Genomic DNA, 18,745 nt, shown 5'->3' on the forward strand with positions numbered 1-18,745 from the left:
TATCGAAAGAAGATCTTAAATAAAAGGCGCGTGTATTACGCTTTTGTTGTTAAAATGGTACACTTGCTTCAATTAATCCTCGAATGTATTTACAACATACGTTATAACGAAGATAATGAGCTCAAAGTGCAAACAGCAATCAAAATATAAATATATATATATATATTAATTACATATTTTTGGAAAACGATGTAAATGAAAATTATATACGTTAGAGATATTATATTATACGCGCACTTTTAGAGCGTGAAATCTATTTACTCACATTTTATCTCATTATGCTTTTTTTTTTTTTTATATATATTGTCCCTTTGAGAACGAAATTCTAACGCGTAGGCTGAAAGATCCATTAACTCGCCGAACTATTACACGTTGTTATATAATGCGACTAAATTATGCGTTTTAAACTACAAATAGAGGAAACTAAAACTAAAACAATGATAAGCAATGTAAAGATTATATTAATAAAACGTGTAAATTTCAAATACGCGTCGAAAAAAAATTATATTTACTCGCGAATACGAGTGTTTCATTAATAATTTCAATAGAAACTAATTTCTATATGAAAATTTACGGAGACGAATACATTTGTTTCATTCGCGACGAATGAATGAACGACGGCCGTATCTCCATCGTTTTTCTCCGCTTCGACGAAACATTTTGTCAACATTTTGATCGACTACCCCTGTTAGAAATGTTCGAAATAGCGAACATTTTCCGCGCGCCGTTCTTTCTAATATTTTATCAATCTATAACTATTTATTGTATACTTTTCCCGCGTTGATTACTTTTCGAACCCTCTCGACGACCTTTCTCGTTCCCTTCGATATAATCTCGCTCTTCCAGATCGTACTTCGTCACGCACCGTTCGAATATCTCGTGGAAGACCAATTAAAAACCCGGTATCCGTAAAAATTGTAAAACATATTCCCCGGGAGGCATCAATCACCGTGATCTCTCGCCAAGGTAATTGTTTACGAGAACGAGTTGGGTACACGAGTCGAATGGAAGAAAGGAAGGAAGAGCACGATTCGTCCATTACTCCACCACGCGTGTCGTAATCCACGCGTTCGAGGGCCAGAAATGAATAACGACGCGACATATACTCGGGAATTGAGCGCTGGACCGCTAATCGTCGAATAATTTTCGAACGAAGAATTATCGAAAACGGATTGAATTTATCGAATTCTCCGAAACTTTGCGTCTCCCTATTGAGATGGAAGAGAGAGAGAGAGCAAGACTCGAGAAGGAGAAAGAAGATCGGTTTGTCGAAGAAACATTAGATCAGAAATCGCGTGGAAAGGAAACGTTGGCCGAACTCGCATCATCGCGAGATTCAATCTCCACTTTCCCGCTTCTCCGGGGATCTCTTTCCACTCGAAATCTTTGCCCCTCTCGTTCGTGCTGCGAGGAAAAAAAGAAAAGAAGAAGAGAAAGAAAGAAAGAAAGAGGAAAATATTCGGAATTAAAAAAGAGGGAGGGGGAAGAGTGTGTATTCTCTGGAGGGATTAATCGAGGCGGGTCAGATGCGACGAGGACCCGATGAATAAACCTTTTGCACGTCGACGAAGCGCGCGAGGGCGCTTCACAAAGGGCGTTTTTCGCGGCATTGGCTTTTTGCCAGGCCGGCGCAATCACACGCGTCTACGTGCGAATCGGACGAACGCGTTCTATATTCGAAGAGAAAGTGCAAACTATTCTTGAGGGATGAAAGGATCCGAGGGAGGGAGGAAGGAAGGAAGGAAGGGAATCGCGACAGGATGCGAGGCTAATCGATGCGAGAATACATTTGCCGGCTCGCGATAATGTTGCGCGGCCTTCACGCGTTTCCCTGCATCAATCGTCTCGATGATAAGTGAGCCCGCAATTCCCGCTAATCTATTCGAGCTTAATTCGTGACTTAATTCGATCAGCCTTTGAGGCCGATGTTGTCCGTGAAATACTGCGATCGAGGATGATTCTCTCGAGAGATTATCCTCTCTCTCTCTCTCTCTCTCTCTCTCTCTCTCTCTCTCTCTCTCTCTCTCTCTGTTGTTGGTATTAACGCACTTTTTTCAGAGAAAGTAACGAAATACGAGGAAACGGAATAACTGTGCAAACCGAATTTGAAACGCAAAGGAAGAAGCGGACAAAAAACACTTTCTCAACTTGGAAAACGTTCCGCGAATATTATATATCGACGATTCTCTTTCATGAACTTTTGGTATATATTATTTCTTCCTTAATGAAAGAAAGAGATTAATTGCAAACGCTGTAAACACTTGGCTCGAAAAACTTTTCTCTGGTCCAATTAGTCACGTTTCGAGTCTTTTATCACGTTCGACCATCCATAATAAGTGAATGATCCGCTCTCAGAAAATGAGTGGAAATTCGTACGATGCCTCGAAACGGTTTAACTCTTTCGCTAATTTTCAAAAATTGAGTCCAGTGGTGATCGTAACGAAGCAAGGGACGAAGAGGAACGAAACCGATGGATAATCGTTGATTCGAAGATCGATTAGAAGGAGGAAGTGCAACACTCGGCAAGACGAGGTCAGCCGTGTGCCGGGGAATCTGGGTCAATCGGTTGATCGTCTTTAGTTAAGGGGATACGAAACAATTAGGCTTACCTTCCTTGCAATTAGGCTTACGTCACGCGGATCACGTCGAATCACGAGGTTAGATTTTCGTGGCGCCCGTCCAGCTGGAAAGAAATTAGTCTGCGTTTCCATCGGGGAAATGCAGATGTAAGAAATGAAGGGGATCGAGGAAAATGGAATTCCATTGCTCGATTCGCGTGAACGACACACACCTCCTTCTCCACGATCGGATAAATGTTTCCAGCGATTTTCGAAGCGATCGAAATTTCCGCCTCCATAGAATTTCATCGTCCCTTCTGTCCCCTTCTTTCGGATGTTTGCGCCCGTGTGAAAGTGTGCCGTGCGCGAGTTCATTGAGAGGAACGAATGCGAAATTTGTAGCGTGAATCGAAAACTTTTAAGAGTAACTTTTTATCCCGTATCTGAAATCAACCGTCCAACTCCCCTTGCCTTTCCTTCTCCCTCCAATCACAGGGAGAATTTCTGCGACTGACAGCCGCGGTGAAGGCGGAAAAATTACCTTCTACCTGTCCTCCTTTTGCAGCATCGGCTGTTATCGATCGTTTACTATTTTTCTTTTTTAAATCGGATCTCGTCCCGCCCAGATCGTTGTTGTCGTTGAGGCTAATCCACGCCGACATGCGTGGACAACGTCGTGGAACGTGAACTTCTCTCGGTGCCGATGAATTTCATTTCTCGCTTCCCTTCCTTATCTTATCGAGAGGAATTCAATGAAAAACACGATTTTGTCGAAAGAAGGAAGGAGAGAGAGAGAGAGTAGGCATCGAGGATGGATGGATCGTTGCGTGGCGGAGAAAATCGTTTTCCACGGGGGTCTGAAAACGGTCTGAATCTGGGATTCGAAGTTCCGTCGATTCCGGGGATTTATATGAAATTCTCGAGATAAACGAGGATTAACCTCTCTCCGTCTGACGGGGCGGCGCAGAAATTGGCCAAGTTTCCCCCCCAAGATAATGGAGCCAGCTGCTGCTCCTCCTCATATTTCAACCCTCTATCCGCGCCTAGTCCCGTTTCCTACGTTTCCAGAGATATAAACGGTCGTTTTTTTAAAAAGCGTTTCATCCCAGAGAAAAGGAGAGAGCGGCCGTGGTCGTGGAAGGGTCGGCGAATAAACAGATTCGAGGCGGAAAGCCTCGTAAAAGCTGGTCGGGGCTCGCGTGATCGGCTGCTATAAAATTTAACGCGCGACGTCCTTCGCGGCGGACAACGTTCGACCCTTCTTCCTATGGAAATTCTATTCATTGCTTCGCCCTCGTTTCCCTCGCATCTCGACGCCGCCTCGAACGATCTTTCCATGGATACGACGGATGATCGAAATCAAATTTTTTATTTAACTTGGATGAGAACGAGGATCGATTAACTCGTGGAACAGGAACGAACGACAGGAAGGTTGATTCTTTTTCTCGAGTGAATTTTCAAGGACGGGAGGGGGACGTCGTTTGTTTCGCGATCGCAATGTCTCCACGTCACGGATCGATGGGATTAAACGCCAATTTGTACGGAGCAAAATCCAGAGACTTAACGGGGACAGGTTTTGTTTGTTTGTTTGCGTTTACGGCCTTGTTTGTTTACGTTTCACTCTTGTTTGCTTTCGTTCCCGGCGCATACGTTTCCACCCACCGCGTATTCCCAACGCCGAATTCGTTAACATTCGTTTTAGAAACGATACGCTTTCTTATAGAAATCCGCCATTTCGATAAATATCTAACATGGGAAGATTTTTAGACACTTGCTTCGAACGGATAATTATTTCTTCTACGCGAGATGACCAAATTTTTAATTCATCGAAAAATAAGGAGATAATAATATTCGTTTCATTTCAAAAAATGCTACGACGAATTATTTCGTTTAACACGCCATGTATATTCTCTTCTTCAAGAAAAATAAGATTTTAACCATTTACATTTGTATTTATATTTAAAAAAGGTTATCGATCAAGTAAATAGAGCCCTCTAGAATGTTATATTATATTATATATAATTATAATAATAAAATATAGGATAGCGATTATATGGCGACATGAATGCAAAGCAGAATTTTAAAAGAAATCGAATGGAATAAGCAGTGAAATATAAATATAAAATATACATTGGAATCACAGAATTTAAAATTTAAGAATAATAGAAATTGATAAGAAAGCTAATTCCACTATGCCTTGGCCAAAAGCACTCTTGCCAATTCTACTTTCCTTCCTTCGACTTCAACTTCTTTTTACGATAGATTCGTTTCACGGATCAAACGCGAACGAATACGTTTCGAGTTATTTGCGCCGTTCCACAAAGGAGCGGAGAGCGTGTATCGTGATGTAACGCAGCCTGCCCCTCAAAGGAATGCCTAATTATCGATGCCAATTGCGCGGATCTCGAGCAAGTTTTCCAAGCGACTGGATTCGATCAACGCGTCTCGGTCTTCTCTTTTCTCGCCAGAGAATGATCGATCCATTTCCGGCCGGATAAGATCGTCTTACCGGCCCGTGAAAGCTTTCAGAAAGTGAAAACAGCCCGGTGATATCGAGACGCTCTCGAAACGTTCTCGAACCCTAACGGTTAATGCAACCGTATACCGACAGCTTTTAACGTTTCAGATTTTGTAGGAAAACTTATATGCGATACCTCTTCCCAAACTCCAAAGTTTTAAATTTTCCCCTTTTTTTTTTTTTTTTTTTTTGCTTTTCATCTCGGCGGACAGGGAATTCGCGTGTCATTCGAATTTAAACGACCACTTCCTTTCTCGCTTGAAATGTATTCGTGAATGGGAAATCGCCTCGTCTCGAGATTGGCGGGGAGAGAGCGGCAAAATCTCCCGGGTATCGGGATTATTTACATCCATCCGAAACCTGTAGGATGTGCGTTACTCGAAGCACTGTTGTGTAACACGAGACAAATGCTCCTTTACACCGGTAATCCGGCGAACAGGGAGAAGGAGGAGGAAGAAGAAGAAGAAGAAGAAGAAGAAGAAGAAGGAGGAGGAGGAGGAGGAGGAGGAGGCTATACGCGCAAGGATTATTACGTGGAAACTCGTTTCATAGTTTCTGCACGCTCTCCTCGCTTCCTTTTCTCCTACCCTCCCTTTCCACGAAACTATCCGATACTATCCCCACCACGTGAGATTCCTTTCCAAGTTTTTCTTTCTCTCTTTGATCGAACGATCGATAAATTAACGACAATTCGAGGAGACGAGTAGAAGAATAGAAATATCTACGCAATAATATGACAACGAGTGAAATCAGCTGGTTAAATTTCGAATTTCCGAATCGACAAGCATTATGGGATTAATGTAGAGGAAAAATTGGCAAGTATCGTATTACACGCCGTTCCACACACAATTCCTATACAATTTATGCACGAATATATATATATTTCGCGGAGCTCGCCTCGCGTTCTGGCAAATCGAACGGAATTAAAAAAAGGCGAAAACGGAACGAACGCCGGACATCGAACGTTCTAACTTGTTCCCGTCGCGTAAACAAACGTCCCACCATTCTACCTATACTAATGTTTCGGAGAGGTCGAAAATGATCGGGACAAGATAATTAAACGACGATAATCTTCCGCTTCGGTGAATGGAAATTTATATACCGCGTACAACGACAATGCGACAGGGAAATAACAAGAAATAACGGAATATAGTCGGCAAATCGTGATAGGTGTCGCGCGTGTATTGCGCACGGGATGGAAAAAAATGGAGGAGGACGGGCTTTGTCTCGTGAGAATTATTAGAGGCGAGATGAAATTTATCCGTGGTGGCAGGCCAGCCAGAAATTGTAGCCGAGCAGAACAACGTGCGTAAAAGTCTGTATATATAAAAGGGAAGAGTGAGAAACGATATAATGTATATGTAAACCGATACAAACGACGAGAGGCCCGATTCGATCTCCCGAAGGTGCTTTCAAATTTACGATCCCGCGTTATCATCTATGATGCCCGCCGAGCTTAATTTCAACCCTCTCTGCCGAAAAAAGAAATCATCCATTTTTTTCGAAAAAGAGAAAAAAAAGAAATGGAACGCGATTTCGACAGGAAAAATTTCGCGCGATGACAAAATTGAATTAACCTGTAAAACGAGTGGTCGAGCGCTCGATAAAAAAAAAAACACGAATCAATTACGAATTGTTCGAAAATCGAAAGTCGTTTCCACTTATTTTTTATTTCTCCGAAGATAGAAAAAATATCGGATGCGTGGAGGAAATATTTCTTTCTCGTGCTGCGATGCTTGTCTGACTAAAAGGCAGCCAGGTTTGTCTTCTTTCTTTTCTGAAGAGATTCTGAACGCCGTTGGTTTAGAGAATTTAAAGAAGGAAGAGAAAGATGGGACGAAAGATCCACCTTTTGTTCGGAAGGGAAAGGAAGAGGAATTGTTTAAGATAAAAGAGACACGAAATTCCGCGTGGTCTTTCTCCCGCGATAAGTTGGCCCGACAATGGACCCGCGTTTTCTGAACCTTTCAAAATTTCGAGGCGATGATTTTCCACAATGGGAACAACGAGGTATGCGATATCGCGAGATAAAATGAATCGACACCTTTGGTCGAGCTCGAAACACAATTTGTTCCGGTTAATTGGCTCGTGAAAACGAAACAAGGGAAGGAGAGGGAAAGAAGGAAGAGAAATTTGACCGATGGATTATTCGCACGAATATCGATCCCATCGTTAAGTTTTCATCTTTGCTTTCTCCGCCCATCCAATCCGTTTCCAACAATCTCTGAAGCGTTCGAGGAATTTCTTTCGATTTTTTGAAAACGAAATATCGTTGTACGCGCGTATTTTTTTATATTGCGCCAAGTTCGACGACACTTGGCCAAATATGATTTATCCACTCGAGGTATCGATCCTCCTCATTTGCGAGGCAAATGGGGGCCGCCTCGTCGCCGGAAACTGCTTCGCATTTTTGCTTCTCACTCTTTCCTTTATTATACACGGCCGGTTTACACGAGTTTCATACGTAATAACGCTGGAGTGCCGATTCCCTTTAAATATGCATGCGAGAATAAAACGGAAACTCGTTGCGCGGTATCGTACGATTCGAAAAGTAAGTAAAGGGAAGGGGGTGGGATTCGAGAGAGCGAGGGGATGATTGCGGAGAAACGAGGGCAGAAGAGGTAGGAAAAAAAAAAAAAAAAAAGAAAAAAAAAGGGGAAAAAAGGAAGGTACAGGTTCGAAGCTGGCAGAATTTCAATCCTGAACGGACATTTATTGACTACTGACGAGCGCGAATTTAGCGACAACGAACGAGGAGAGGATGAAACGTATCACGTTCTCACGTCCCATCACCAAACCAACATGTAACATTTGTCGCGTATTAGATCCACGATTAATATTGTTTGACGGTGCTTGATACTCTTTTTAAAAATCGAATAGGTAAATAAATCGTTCCGTTTAATTTCAATAGAGATTACATTGAACACAGTGAATTGATTTCGCGGTGGACCTTGTTTATTGATCAAATTTATTAACCAAACCCGATATAAAATAGAGTTAGAATGTAAATAAATAAATTTCTTTGCCTCGATCAATTTATGTTAATTCTAAATAAACTGATCTAATTTAACTTGTTAACAATTTGGGTATTAAAAAAAAATCATCGAGATCGAAGGTTTATTTTTTCGCGTAATTACCAAAAAATCGTTACAGGGAAAGATAAAGAAGAAAAGAAGAAAAAACGTTTAAAAAAATCGTCGTAAAGACTCAACGAAGATCGTTCAAGAGCGACCCTCCAACGTCCCAATTTTTTCCACTTTTTAACCTCGAAAAAGGAAAAGACACGAAAGAATCGGGAACGAGTAGTCGAGTTACGAATCCGTAGATTTTTCTTTTTTTTCTCCTTTTTTCTCCACGAAACGTTCACCGATACAATTTTTCGAGACGAATCGAAATATACAATCGGTCAAAAAAAAAGGATCTACCTACTTGTGTCTGATCTAAAAGTTCATATATACACGTCCAATAGATTATACGCGGATATTATTTTTAGCAAAATAGAAAGATCGAAAGAGCGTCAAAAATTTTTAACTTCTCTAAATAAGAAACGTTTAATAGATTTCACTTCTCATATCTCGAACAAACTCATATCTATATATACTGTGTATAATGTAATATCCATTGTGCTCTAACATTGTGCGTGCGCAAACAAAATCTAAATTTTTGATTTAAAGTAAATTTTCTTATTAAAATAAGTACGAAGAATTTCTCGATTCGATCGTATACGTCACATCATCCGCCTTTGTACACGTCCTACTGGTTGACATTCGCAAATCGTAATCCGTCACCGGCAATTCGTATTCAAATAAGCCGTCGCGCGTCCGCACGCGTGTTTACACGCGAGCGCGTCGTAAAAATCGCGTCAGGGGCCGAGGGATAATATACGCGTTAATTTCTTCCATAAAAAAAAAAAGAGAAAAAAAACGGGACCATTTTTTATCTCGCCGCCGCCGAGAGAACGTTCTAAAAAATCCCGGATATTTGAACGAGCGTGCGGACTTCCCGTCTTTCGGGAATTTCATTTCCATGCAGATTCAAGGGAATTAAATGTTCTTCTTTATCACGCCTATGATAAAGCTCTTTCCGTGTCTGCCACGTTATGTCGTTCGTGTTATGCGACTTACTAGCCTCGCGCTTGGTATTATCTTTTTTTTTTTTTTTTTTTCTTTTTTCCAATTATTGTCCATCGATCGAGATTAACCGCTGGAAATTTCCACGCTTCTATCGAATGTACGCATCGTTAATGACGCGCGCGTGTGGATGAGAACGTGTTTGTTTCAAAACCGTTAAATTAAAAAATTCGCGCACGACTCGATGATTCGAACTCGGGTACTTGAGCTTTAATCTCTTTAATCCCTCGGAAAAATCGAAACTCTGGAAAATTTAAGAAAATTTATCGGAAGAATTTGATTTGGCTTATCCAAGGTTTGGAAAGAAGTTGCAATAAACATCGTGACCGCTCGACCCGGTTTACGCCGCCAGACCGAGTAATTTCGTTCAACGAAGTAGTATAACCGCGTCGCTGCTTCTTTTACCTCTTCATCTTCCTTCGAAGGGAAAGATTGTTGGGTGGTTTCGTGGAAACATCGTTGGCCGTCTGGAATAAGTCTTTCGACAAAACCTGGCTGCCTGGATAAATCTCCCGTTTCTCGTTTATCCTCGAACACGTTCTTTGAACCGGCAGCCTCATTACGATGACTAACACGGTTTAGACGATGACTTCGACTTGGCGCCCCGCCCCACCGACAGCCGCTGATTTACGCGAATAACTCTTCGTTTACGAGGGAACGTTCGAGCTCCAAGATTTCGCTTCAAGGTGGTCGTAAAACCGGAACCGCGGATGTTAACTACGTCGCTCCACGCCTTTCCTAACCGAAACTGTTATTCCGTTGTCGGTTCCTCGATCGGTAAACTGCCGGCTGCGCCAGACGTTTACGAGTGGTTAAGGAGCAGAGACCTTGCGAAAGGTCGGAGAAAAGAAAGAAAGATTCCGATTGTTGTTGTCCTCTCTCCCTTCCTCTTTCCGCGCGGATGGATTTATGGACTCTCTCTCCTTTGTGTTCCCTCGTTTCTCCTGTGCGTTTAACGTTTAACGAAAAAGGAAGGCGTGTATTTTTCTTTTTTCCTTTTTCCTCGCACGACGTCTTAACCGGTTAAAAATTTACCACGCGCTTACCAGTGCAACGGACGATACGAGCATCACGATCGAAACGAACAAATATCCCGCGGTTTATTCTGTTCGTTTTGCGGGCAGGTTAATACCACAAGCTGCTGCGTTGATAGATAGCGGCAACAATTCGGGCAAATCCTTCGTATCTGTAGCGTATACGTTTATCGAGTTTAATCTCAGAGGTAATACATCTCGACTAAATTTTCTTTCTAGTTTTTTCTTCTTTCTCCCCGATCGAAGAAAATTTTCCATTTCGATATTCGTAGGTAGTATCGTAAGTTTATTTCAACGTGCGCCCTACGTAAATTTTCAATGTTCAAAAATTTCATTTAAATTCGGATGAAACGAGAATGAAATACTCTCAACAACTTCATCCGCGAATTCGATCTGACTCCTCCGAAAAAAAGATTCGTTCGAGCTCGTTTAAGGGTTTCGACGAATTATTATTAAGCGAAGCAACGTCGAAATTGGCAGCTATTAGCACAACTCGCGAACGTCCCTTATAATCGGGCCGATTATATACCGCTTTCGTGCAGTCGACCGTTGCCTCGCGTGTATTCGCGCCCCCTGTCGTTTTTCCCTGTGCAACCGTGCACGCACGCGTGCACGATCGGTTAATTACCAACGAATTCAACCAGCGCACGAACGAGTATGTTCGGCCATTGGCCACGTCAATTCCCCCCTCCTTCTCCTCCCATCGTTACGGACTCGCGTGCTGCCATCATCTATTAGGAGGGAATTATTGCATAATATTCGTCCGATTCCAAGGCACGTCCGTTTAAGCTGGGCGGAGAAGAGCAAAGAAAAATTAGAATTTCCGGAAAATTTGTAGGAACGAGCAATTATCGCGTCGTGTTTTCCTTTTTCGCGCAATTAATTCCTAGTAACTGTGTGTTTCATCGAGTTTCTTCTTCGAGAGGCTGGCTCTCTTCTAACGAGGTTCGTTAAACGACGATGAAGGTTGAAGGATTAGAAGAAGAGAGATTTTCCGATAAACGGGATGAACGTGTACGAGACTTTTCAACGTTTCAACGTCGGGTGAACACGTACGGCCGAATATTTCCGTGGAACGATTTCTCGCTCGCGTATAGGGATGTGCAACAGGTGCAAAACACATAGGCTCGCATAGGCCAATCTGCAGTTCCGTCTGATTCGTCGAAGTGGCAGATTTCGAAACTTGAACGGCGAAGTTCCGTTATGTTAACTATTTAACCGCGCATCGTCTCTGCGTTCTCTTTAGTTATACAGCAAAATTTGAACAGTTGAAGTTACGAATAATGTTGCTTCGATAGTTAATATATTATATTAATAATGCTACGAATAAATGTCATTCGAGCATTTTAATAAACAATTAAATTAAGCAGTTTTATTCGAAATTTTTAATTTTTTCAACTTTGTCTTTATGTATATCAACGTGTATTGCATGACAGCATTACAAACACGACTAAAAATTTTCATCTAACGTCTCGATCGAAAGACGGATCACTTTGACCCATATCTGAATTTAAATATCGAATAATGTTTTTGCACGTTTATCTCCTCCTCTTGTTTCAATCGAATTCCAAGAGGTTATCTTTTTTATTCGATCCTGATTCGGTCAAGTATCATATATTTGTCAAAAATACGAGTTAAAAACTAAAAAAGATCGAGAAAATTATTATCATCTACGTTTTCCTTCTCGTTAAATAAAAGAAGAACTATATTATTCTTTAGACTAATCGCGAAATAAAAAGAAAGTTAACTTTCCCTTGATCTAAGCTGGCAAAAGAAGAATTACGAAGTTGGGGAAGGGTATACTCGCGGGCAACGGATGAAAAACGAGCTCGTACGTAATATCGCGTCTTCTTGGCTCATTTCACATGCGGTTGCGGAGAATTTGCCGTCGCGAAATTCTTCTCCACGAGCCGTGGAGGGTAATGAGGCAACAACGAGGGCGAAGGGGGAATGAAAAATAGCGGTACGGTTATCGATCATCGTTTTCGAAAAAAATAATGGCAATACCGCCGACTCGTCCGAAAAATTCTTGTTAACCTTATCACCGGCGTGCCGAGAAGAAGCATCGATGCACGGCACCGCAGCTTATTTCCGATCCGACGCACACTCTCGCGGACGGTGTTCGCGAAACACGTCTATCCATTACGGTGCACACACACACGCGCGCGCACACGCACGCACAGTATTTATCGATCTAGGTCCCGGTGGTAACACGCGATTCATGGTGAGCTCAACGACCCGTGCGGGATCGAAGTTCCAACGTGGAGGGAACAGCGCGCAGATAACCACTCTCCGAATCGTGGGCCTCCTTGTTATCCAGCTTTCAAATCCCCCTTCCTTTTCTTTCTTCTTTTTCCTTTTTCTTTCAAATCGAAAGAATAGTTTTGAAGTAGTTGCCACACCGGAAATTATCTTTTAATAATCCCGTGGATAATTATCTTTTCAATCGTTTGTTGCGTTTCCTTGTTATCGTTTCTGTTTCCCTTTTTCCTCTTTCCTTTTTCTTTCAAATGGAAAAAAAAAAATTTTTAATGGAAATTATCTTTGAGTAATCGTGAATCCCCTTACTTCTATGTAGATAATTATCTTTTGAATCGCGTGTTTCCTTTTTTCTTTCAAATCGAAAGAATAATTTTAAAGTAATTGATCGAGTGGAAATTATTTTTGAGTAATCGTGAATCCCCCTATTTCTATGTAGATAATTATCTTTTGAATCGTGTGTTTCCTTATTATTCTTTTTTGTAAAGTACACCATTTTTGTAAACAATTGTAAAGTACATTTACAGCGAAAACTATTTTATTTATCTTATTAATGTAAGTTTATCTTCGAGTAAATTCCTACGAGCTGCACATTCTCGTTACGTATCCACGTTGTTCCGAAAGAGTTCGTCTGGAAGGGAGTTGAACGCTTTCGAATGTATTTAAAAAGTTTCCGCTCGGGACCAAATGGTGCAAGAACTGTTGCTCCAGACTCCCTTTGTTCCGAGTATTAAGAAACTACCTGAAACTTCTCCGGGCTATTTAAGAAGCCTGTCTTTTCTCCGAGAAAAATACACAAACGTGTCGAACTGTTAAAGGTTTGTAGTCTCTCCCCTTTCACTGGAGAACGGATACCTCGCAATCTCGCCGCTGCCATGAAATTTCCGCGATTTTCTTCCACCTGGTTCCCATCACGATCCTTTCATTTCGATAGAAACACAAACTTCGAATTTCCTGTCGGTATATTTTTTTTTTTTTCTTTTTCATTAAGTCGTTCGAGAAAATTTTTCGTTCTTCTTCTTCTTCCTCTTTCTTTTCAACTGTGAGATTATCCACAGATAATAAAATTCAACGAACCATGATCTTGAAAAACGCAAACGAAGCGAGTTAAGTTACGCTGAGGAAGTGGAGAGGGGGAAGGGTTGAGAGTAATTGGAAACAATTCTCGTTTAATCTAATTCACGAACAAATTCATAAAGTAACGAAGATTTTTGTCTCACTGGAATAAGAGAAATGCAAACGATCCCCTCGTAATTGGAACTGTACGTCCACTTACAATCATACCCTCCTCCTTTTTTATCGTCGCAATTACACAACCAAGGAGAAGTAATTTAAAAATAAGCGTTATTAACGGTGCGACAGCGAGAGATTTACACTCGTCTCTGACTAGTAGTGTGATTGTCGGCGAGGAGCGAGGAGGAGGGAAGGAGGTTGAAACGAAATTTGAAATCGAGCGGAAACACGAGTAACGAAGGGCGAACGTCGTCAACGCGGCTCAATTTCGATTTGTTTCGCAATATATTTCGCCATCGTCCCGAGATCCATTCGCGTGAAATAACGGCGCGCACGCACACATCTCGTGCCTTATGTAAATCATCGGTTTCTAACGATCTCGTTGCGCAACCCCGCCACAATGGCGCGACGCTCGATAAACTAACGATGAAACCTGGCCACCTCTCTCGTGATACATATTTACCCTTGAGATTAATAGCCGCGGAAACAATTATTTCTCGGCCATCCTCCATTTTTCGTTTCTTCTTTTTTTTTTTTTTTTTTTTTTTGTTTAATTGTAACGATAAAGGTTATGTCGTTATAGGCATTTCGTTGTCAACTGTGTGCGCGTCACTGTAGCTGCGACGATCGAAATTCAAGCTTCAGATACAATAATAAATGCAAACGAATATCGTCCTAATTCAATTATCGTCCAAGCAAAATATTCACGAACGAACGTATTCGAACTTTTTATTTATTTCTTTTTTTTTTTTTTTGAGATGCTGCAGTGTACCTGCGTACGAGCCACCATTAATATTTAGAGAAATTTAGAGATGAAAAGGAAGAGGAGGAGGGGAGGTTGTTCTCTTTCCAAAGTAAAATCGTCCTCTCTAGCGGAATCGGAGTTGAATAAATTTTTTAAAAAGTCTCTGTCCAAAGAGGTTGGAAATTTCCTCTTTTTATTGCCGCTCGAGACGGCACGATATTGAAAAAAAAATCGATCGTCGCAATTGCTTTCGTGTTCTACGCTCGAGGATCTCTCTTTCTTCTTCTGGAATCTTATTCGAATGGAGCACGATGAAACGTGTATCGCGCGAAATAAGTCGTTTCGTCGCCATTGCTTTTCTTTCGCGCGAGAGAATGGGTCGAGGTATCGCGTCGCAATCGATGTCTCCTTCCAAAAATTACGCCGCAAACCTACGCGCGCTCTGTTTGCGCGAAACCAATAAGGGTGAGTGTATTCCACGATCCATCATCCGTTTGGATTGGCCAACAGGGTGTATCCAAGTTGCTTCGCAGTTGTGCCGCGCGCCATTCTTCTACCCCAGACCTTTATTTGTATTGCCGCCGATATGACGTTGTGCGAATGTCGGCGAGGAAACTGCTCGAAAAATACCAGATCCCTCTCCCCTCCTACCTGAACAGGAAGGAAAACGCTCGAATTCATTCGTTTGGGTAAAAGATAGATCGAGCGTAATCCGTCCACGGATCGTAAGGATAGAATATTCGAAAGTGGTTAGATTCGTGGGGAAGGAAAGACGAGAATATATAGAGAAATATATAGAGAAATGAAGAGGGGAAACGCCTGGTGTCTGTTTCAGAAAGCGCGCACAAAGATGAGGAGCATGGCGCCAGGGGCGCGGGATCCCCTGGTGAAAGCGGTCTCGGCGAAGAAATCGGTGCCCCTGACGAGGATCTCGCTTTGAGGATGGATACCAACACGAGCAGGGGTTGGAACTCGGGCGGCAGGGCTTTCCTGCGGGGTATCGGGCAACGGGTCAGCTTCGACCCCGAGGCGCCCCCACCGCCGTCCCAACCTGCCAGAAAGATCGACGAGAAGGTGAAGGTAAGCCGATACGATATAAACATCCAATCGAGAGAAATATTATCCCGTTCTTCCTGCTCTAGAATTCCCGAATTAAAACGAGGCTTTCCAGCATCCGTCTCGATCGGAAAGGAGAGAGCGAAAAAATTGTTTCATCGTGGCTGAATAGTGGAGATAACGGTGTATGCTTATACGCGCGGTTTTACGAGTGGACGAGGCAAGCTTTTATTTTTATTGCCTCGTAAAAAGCTCGATCTAGTTGATCTCGTAGGGGCAGACGGTGTGGATAAGCGGATCCAGCTTTGTAACTCGTGAGATCGGACCGTGACTCCCTCCGAGAATATAATCTCCCGCGTTGGACAGTTTCAGCTTCCTTGGATAGTTGGTGTCTTTAAACCGCCTTCCATTCACGCCTTTCATTCTCTTCTTTTCCGCTGCAAACGAACTCTCTCTCTCTCTGTTCTCTTTTCTTTCCACCTTTCATTTTTATTACCTCGTAAACGTCACCGTCTCCGAATCTCCACCCGGCCGAGCTTACCGAAAATCCCGCGGTTTTACGCGATCGAAACCAATCTCGCCGCATCTATCTCTCATCATCTTGAACCCTATAACGCTCTATAACGCTCTACCAGCCCCGTGATGACGATCCATCATCGCGATCACGTTTGATTCGGGCAGGCGCAGATTCGTCGAAAGAATGGGGGCGAAAGAAGAAAGGAAAGAATGGATCTCCCTGTGAACGGGAGGACGAAGGAAGGAAGGTGGCGGAAGAAAACGCTGTTGACAAAAAAAAAAAGGGCCGAAAGAAGGTGGAAAATAATGAGGGTAGCGAGCAGAGATGAGGAGTATTCGCGGATTACCCCTCTCGGCTTCAAGAAGATGACATACTGTGCCAAGGGCCGACACTGACAGCGAACGAGTGTTTGCCAGGGCGCACCCTAATTGTCGAGCCGCCACACCCTCGGTAAACACTGTCCATCAACCTCCTCCGCTCTCAGCCTCCTCCTCTCTATCGGCCTCTGCCACTCGACTCCTTTCCATTGGGACCAGATATATCCATGTATATATATTTGTATATATATATATATCGTGGTACACGCACATGGAGGCGGCACACATATCGTTCTTGCGCCGATTCTATGATTAGAAAGCGGATGGCCGGTTAATTGGTGGAGACGCAGCCATTAGCCGCTGGATCTCGTCTCGCGTTAACCCTCGTTTCGTTTCCGCCACGAACAGACGGAATTGAAGGCGTGTTTGCGGATCGTTTCGCTCCACCATCTCGCGTCTTTTAATTTCTTCGACAAACTTCCGGGACTCTCTTCCATTCGATTCTTCTCTCCCGCTTCAACAATCCGATGTTTGAAAAATAAAGTTTACGTTTTTCTTACAATGCGGTTTAAAAAGTTAGGAAGTGATGAAATTTGGCATAAAAATAGTGGATCCGTGGAAAATGTATCATTATCTTCTTTGAAATTCGTTCTTTCGAGACGACAAAGGCCATTGTTTCCGATGATCAATGATGAAAGGCTTTCGTTGAAATTTCGGTTAATCGGTTAATCGACGACTCTTGAGACGACTCTTTTGAAAGGGATAAAATTAATTCGTGTTTAAATTATAAGAGTATTGGGATCAGAGGAGCGAGATTACAAATTTAATTGGCGAAATTCACGTGACAAATTCGTTCGTATCCAATCGAATTGAAATCGATATTGAAGTGAAGGAAGAGAAGTAAAAAATTTAAAAGAAGCAATCGTGTGATCAGTATCTTTTCAAAGCGTATAATACTTTCTTTTCCTTCACTCTTACCTCTTCTCCCTTAACGATCAAAGGAACGATAATATCAACGATTATCATAACAACGCTTGTTCTACGATTACACGGTTCTATCTCTTCCCTACTTGTTCTATTTGTAGGAAGGGAAGCTCGACCGGTTTTCGAGGAGGTTCGAATAGGAGGAAGACGGCGCATTGTTACCCAAGCTTATGCTTGATCTTTGCGCGTTTCACCGACGGTATTCTTTCCCGCGATATCGAACGGGGGGCAAATAAAAAGAAGCTGCCTCGTAACGAGAGGTTCGTCGAACAACGAAGGGTTATCCAAGTCGTTAATTGCTCGCCTCGTTCCTCCTCGACGATCGTCCCAATTCCGGCCGGACCTTCGATCACTCGTTTCCATACGCCGCCCACGAGCAACCCTCCCCCGAAAATTCTCTCTCTCTCCATTCCACAGTTCGAACCAGTTGTTTATCGAACCACTCCACTCTTGTTCTTGTTTAATTGCTCGATAATTATTCAACCCTCTCCTCGATTGTTGGAGAACAATTTCACGACATCGTTTCACTCGAACGCGACATCTTTGTTGATCGGATCGAGGAAACGCGACAACTGAGAGGGTGATTAACCCCTTCCCGTACAAATTAACTCGACGAAATCCAAGGAATCGCGATCTTGGCGTACTGGCAAGAGCTAAATCTCGATTGAAAAAATTCGTTCCCACTCGTGATGTTTAGGCTCGATCTTCACTTCCACTCGTGCCATTCCTGTTTAGAACGCGTGTTTTTTCACGAGTCACTCTCTCGTTAAGAGGTTAATAAGGAGGATCGAAGGAGGAGAGGTTTCTTGGATCAGGTTTCTGCCGCGGGAATAATTAACGAGAGAGATGAGGCGAGAACGAATCTTTCTCGATTAGGGTCACTAATTTTGGGAAATTGTGCGATGATTGCGAAGAAAGGTGTATTAGTAAGGGTTTGCGAAGGATACTGGATCAATCCAAACGAAATAAAGCGAAACGCTTGAGATCACGGATTTGGAAGGAGAAGATGATCAAAGCGTTTCGATTAATGAAGCGAACTGTGATCGAATGAATTTAGAAATACGATACAAGCGCGGGAAAGTGGAAAATTGGAGGGAAGAAGGGATCTAATCCTTTGCTCGCAGTTTCGCCGGAAGAAGAAGAAGAAGAAGAAGAAGAAAAACTCGTGGGATCTGATTAACCCGTTTCGGGGATATCGAATTTAAGGTTTAAAAGTTGAAAGTTCCTTTGGAAATTTCGGTACGGAAAGGTAACACGAACCCCAGACCTCGTATCGAAAAATTGGATAACGATAACGATATCGCTTTAAATCCCGATGCGCGTGATCCAGGATCGAGATTCTCTCGCGCGACTATATCCTATACGATAGCGGTACATTTATCATCCTAATTTCA

General features: G+C 42.6%; 1 protein-coding gene across 9 annotated transcripts in view; it reads left to right on the forward strand.

Annotated features, from left to right (window-relative positions):
* Positions 1-18,745, forward strand: part of Trpgamma (Transient receptor potential cation channel gamma) — a 77,134-nt gene that overhangs the window by 42,804 nt on the left and 15,585 nt on the right. For all 9 annotated transcript variants that reach the window (XM_012491003.3, XM_012491006.3, XM_086906773.1 and 6 more), the window contains one exon: positions 15,313-15,557. In XM_012491003.3, coding sequence (XP_012346457.2) covers positions 15,420-15,557 — 138 coding nt within the window. In that variant the 5' untranslated portion in view covers positions 15,313-15,419. The remainder of the gene's footprint in view (positions 1-15,312; positions 15,558-18,745) is intronic.

The sequence above is a fragment of the Apis florea genome, unplaced genomic scaffold, assembly GCF_048593485.1.
Source record: "Apis florea isolate Af1SG1 unplaced genomic scaffold, ASM4859348v1 contig_2495_pilon, whole genome shotgun sequence".
In the NCBI taxonomy this organism is placed as follows: Eukaryota; Metazoa; Arthropoda; class Insecta; order Hymenoptera; family Apidae; genus Apis; species Apis florea.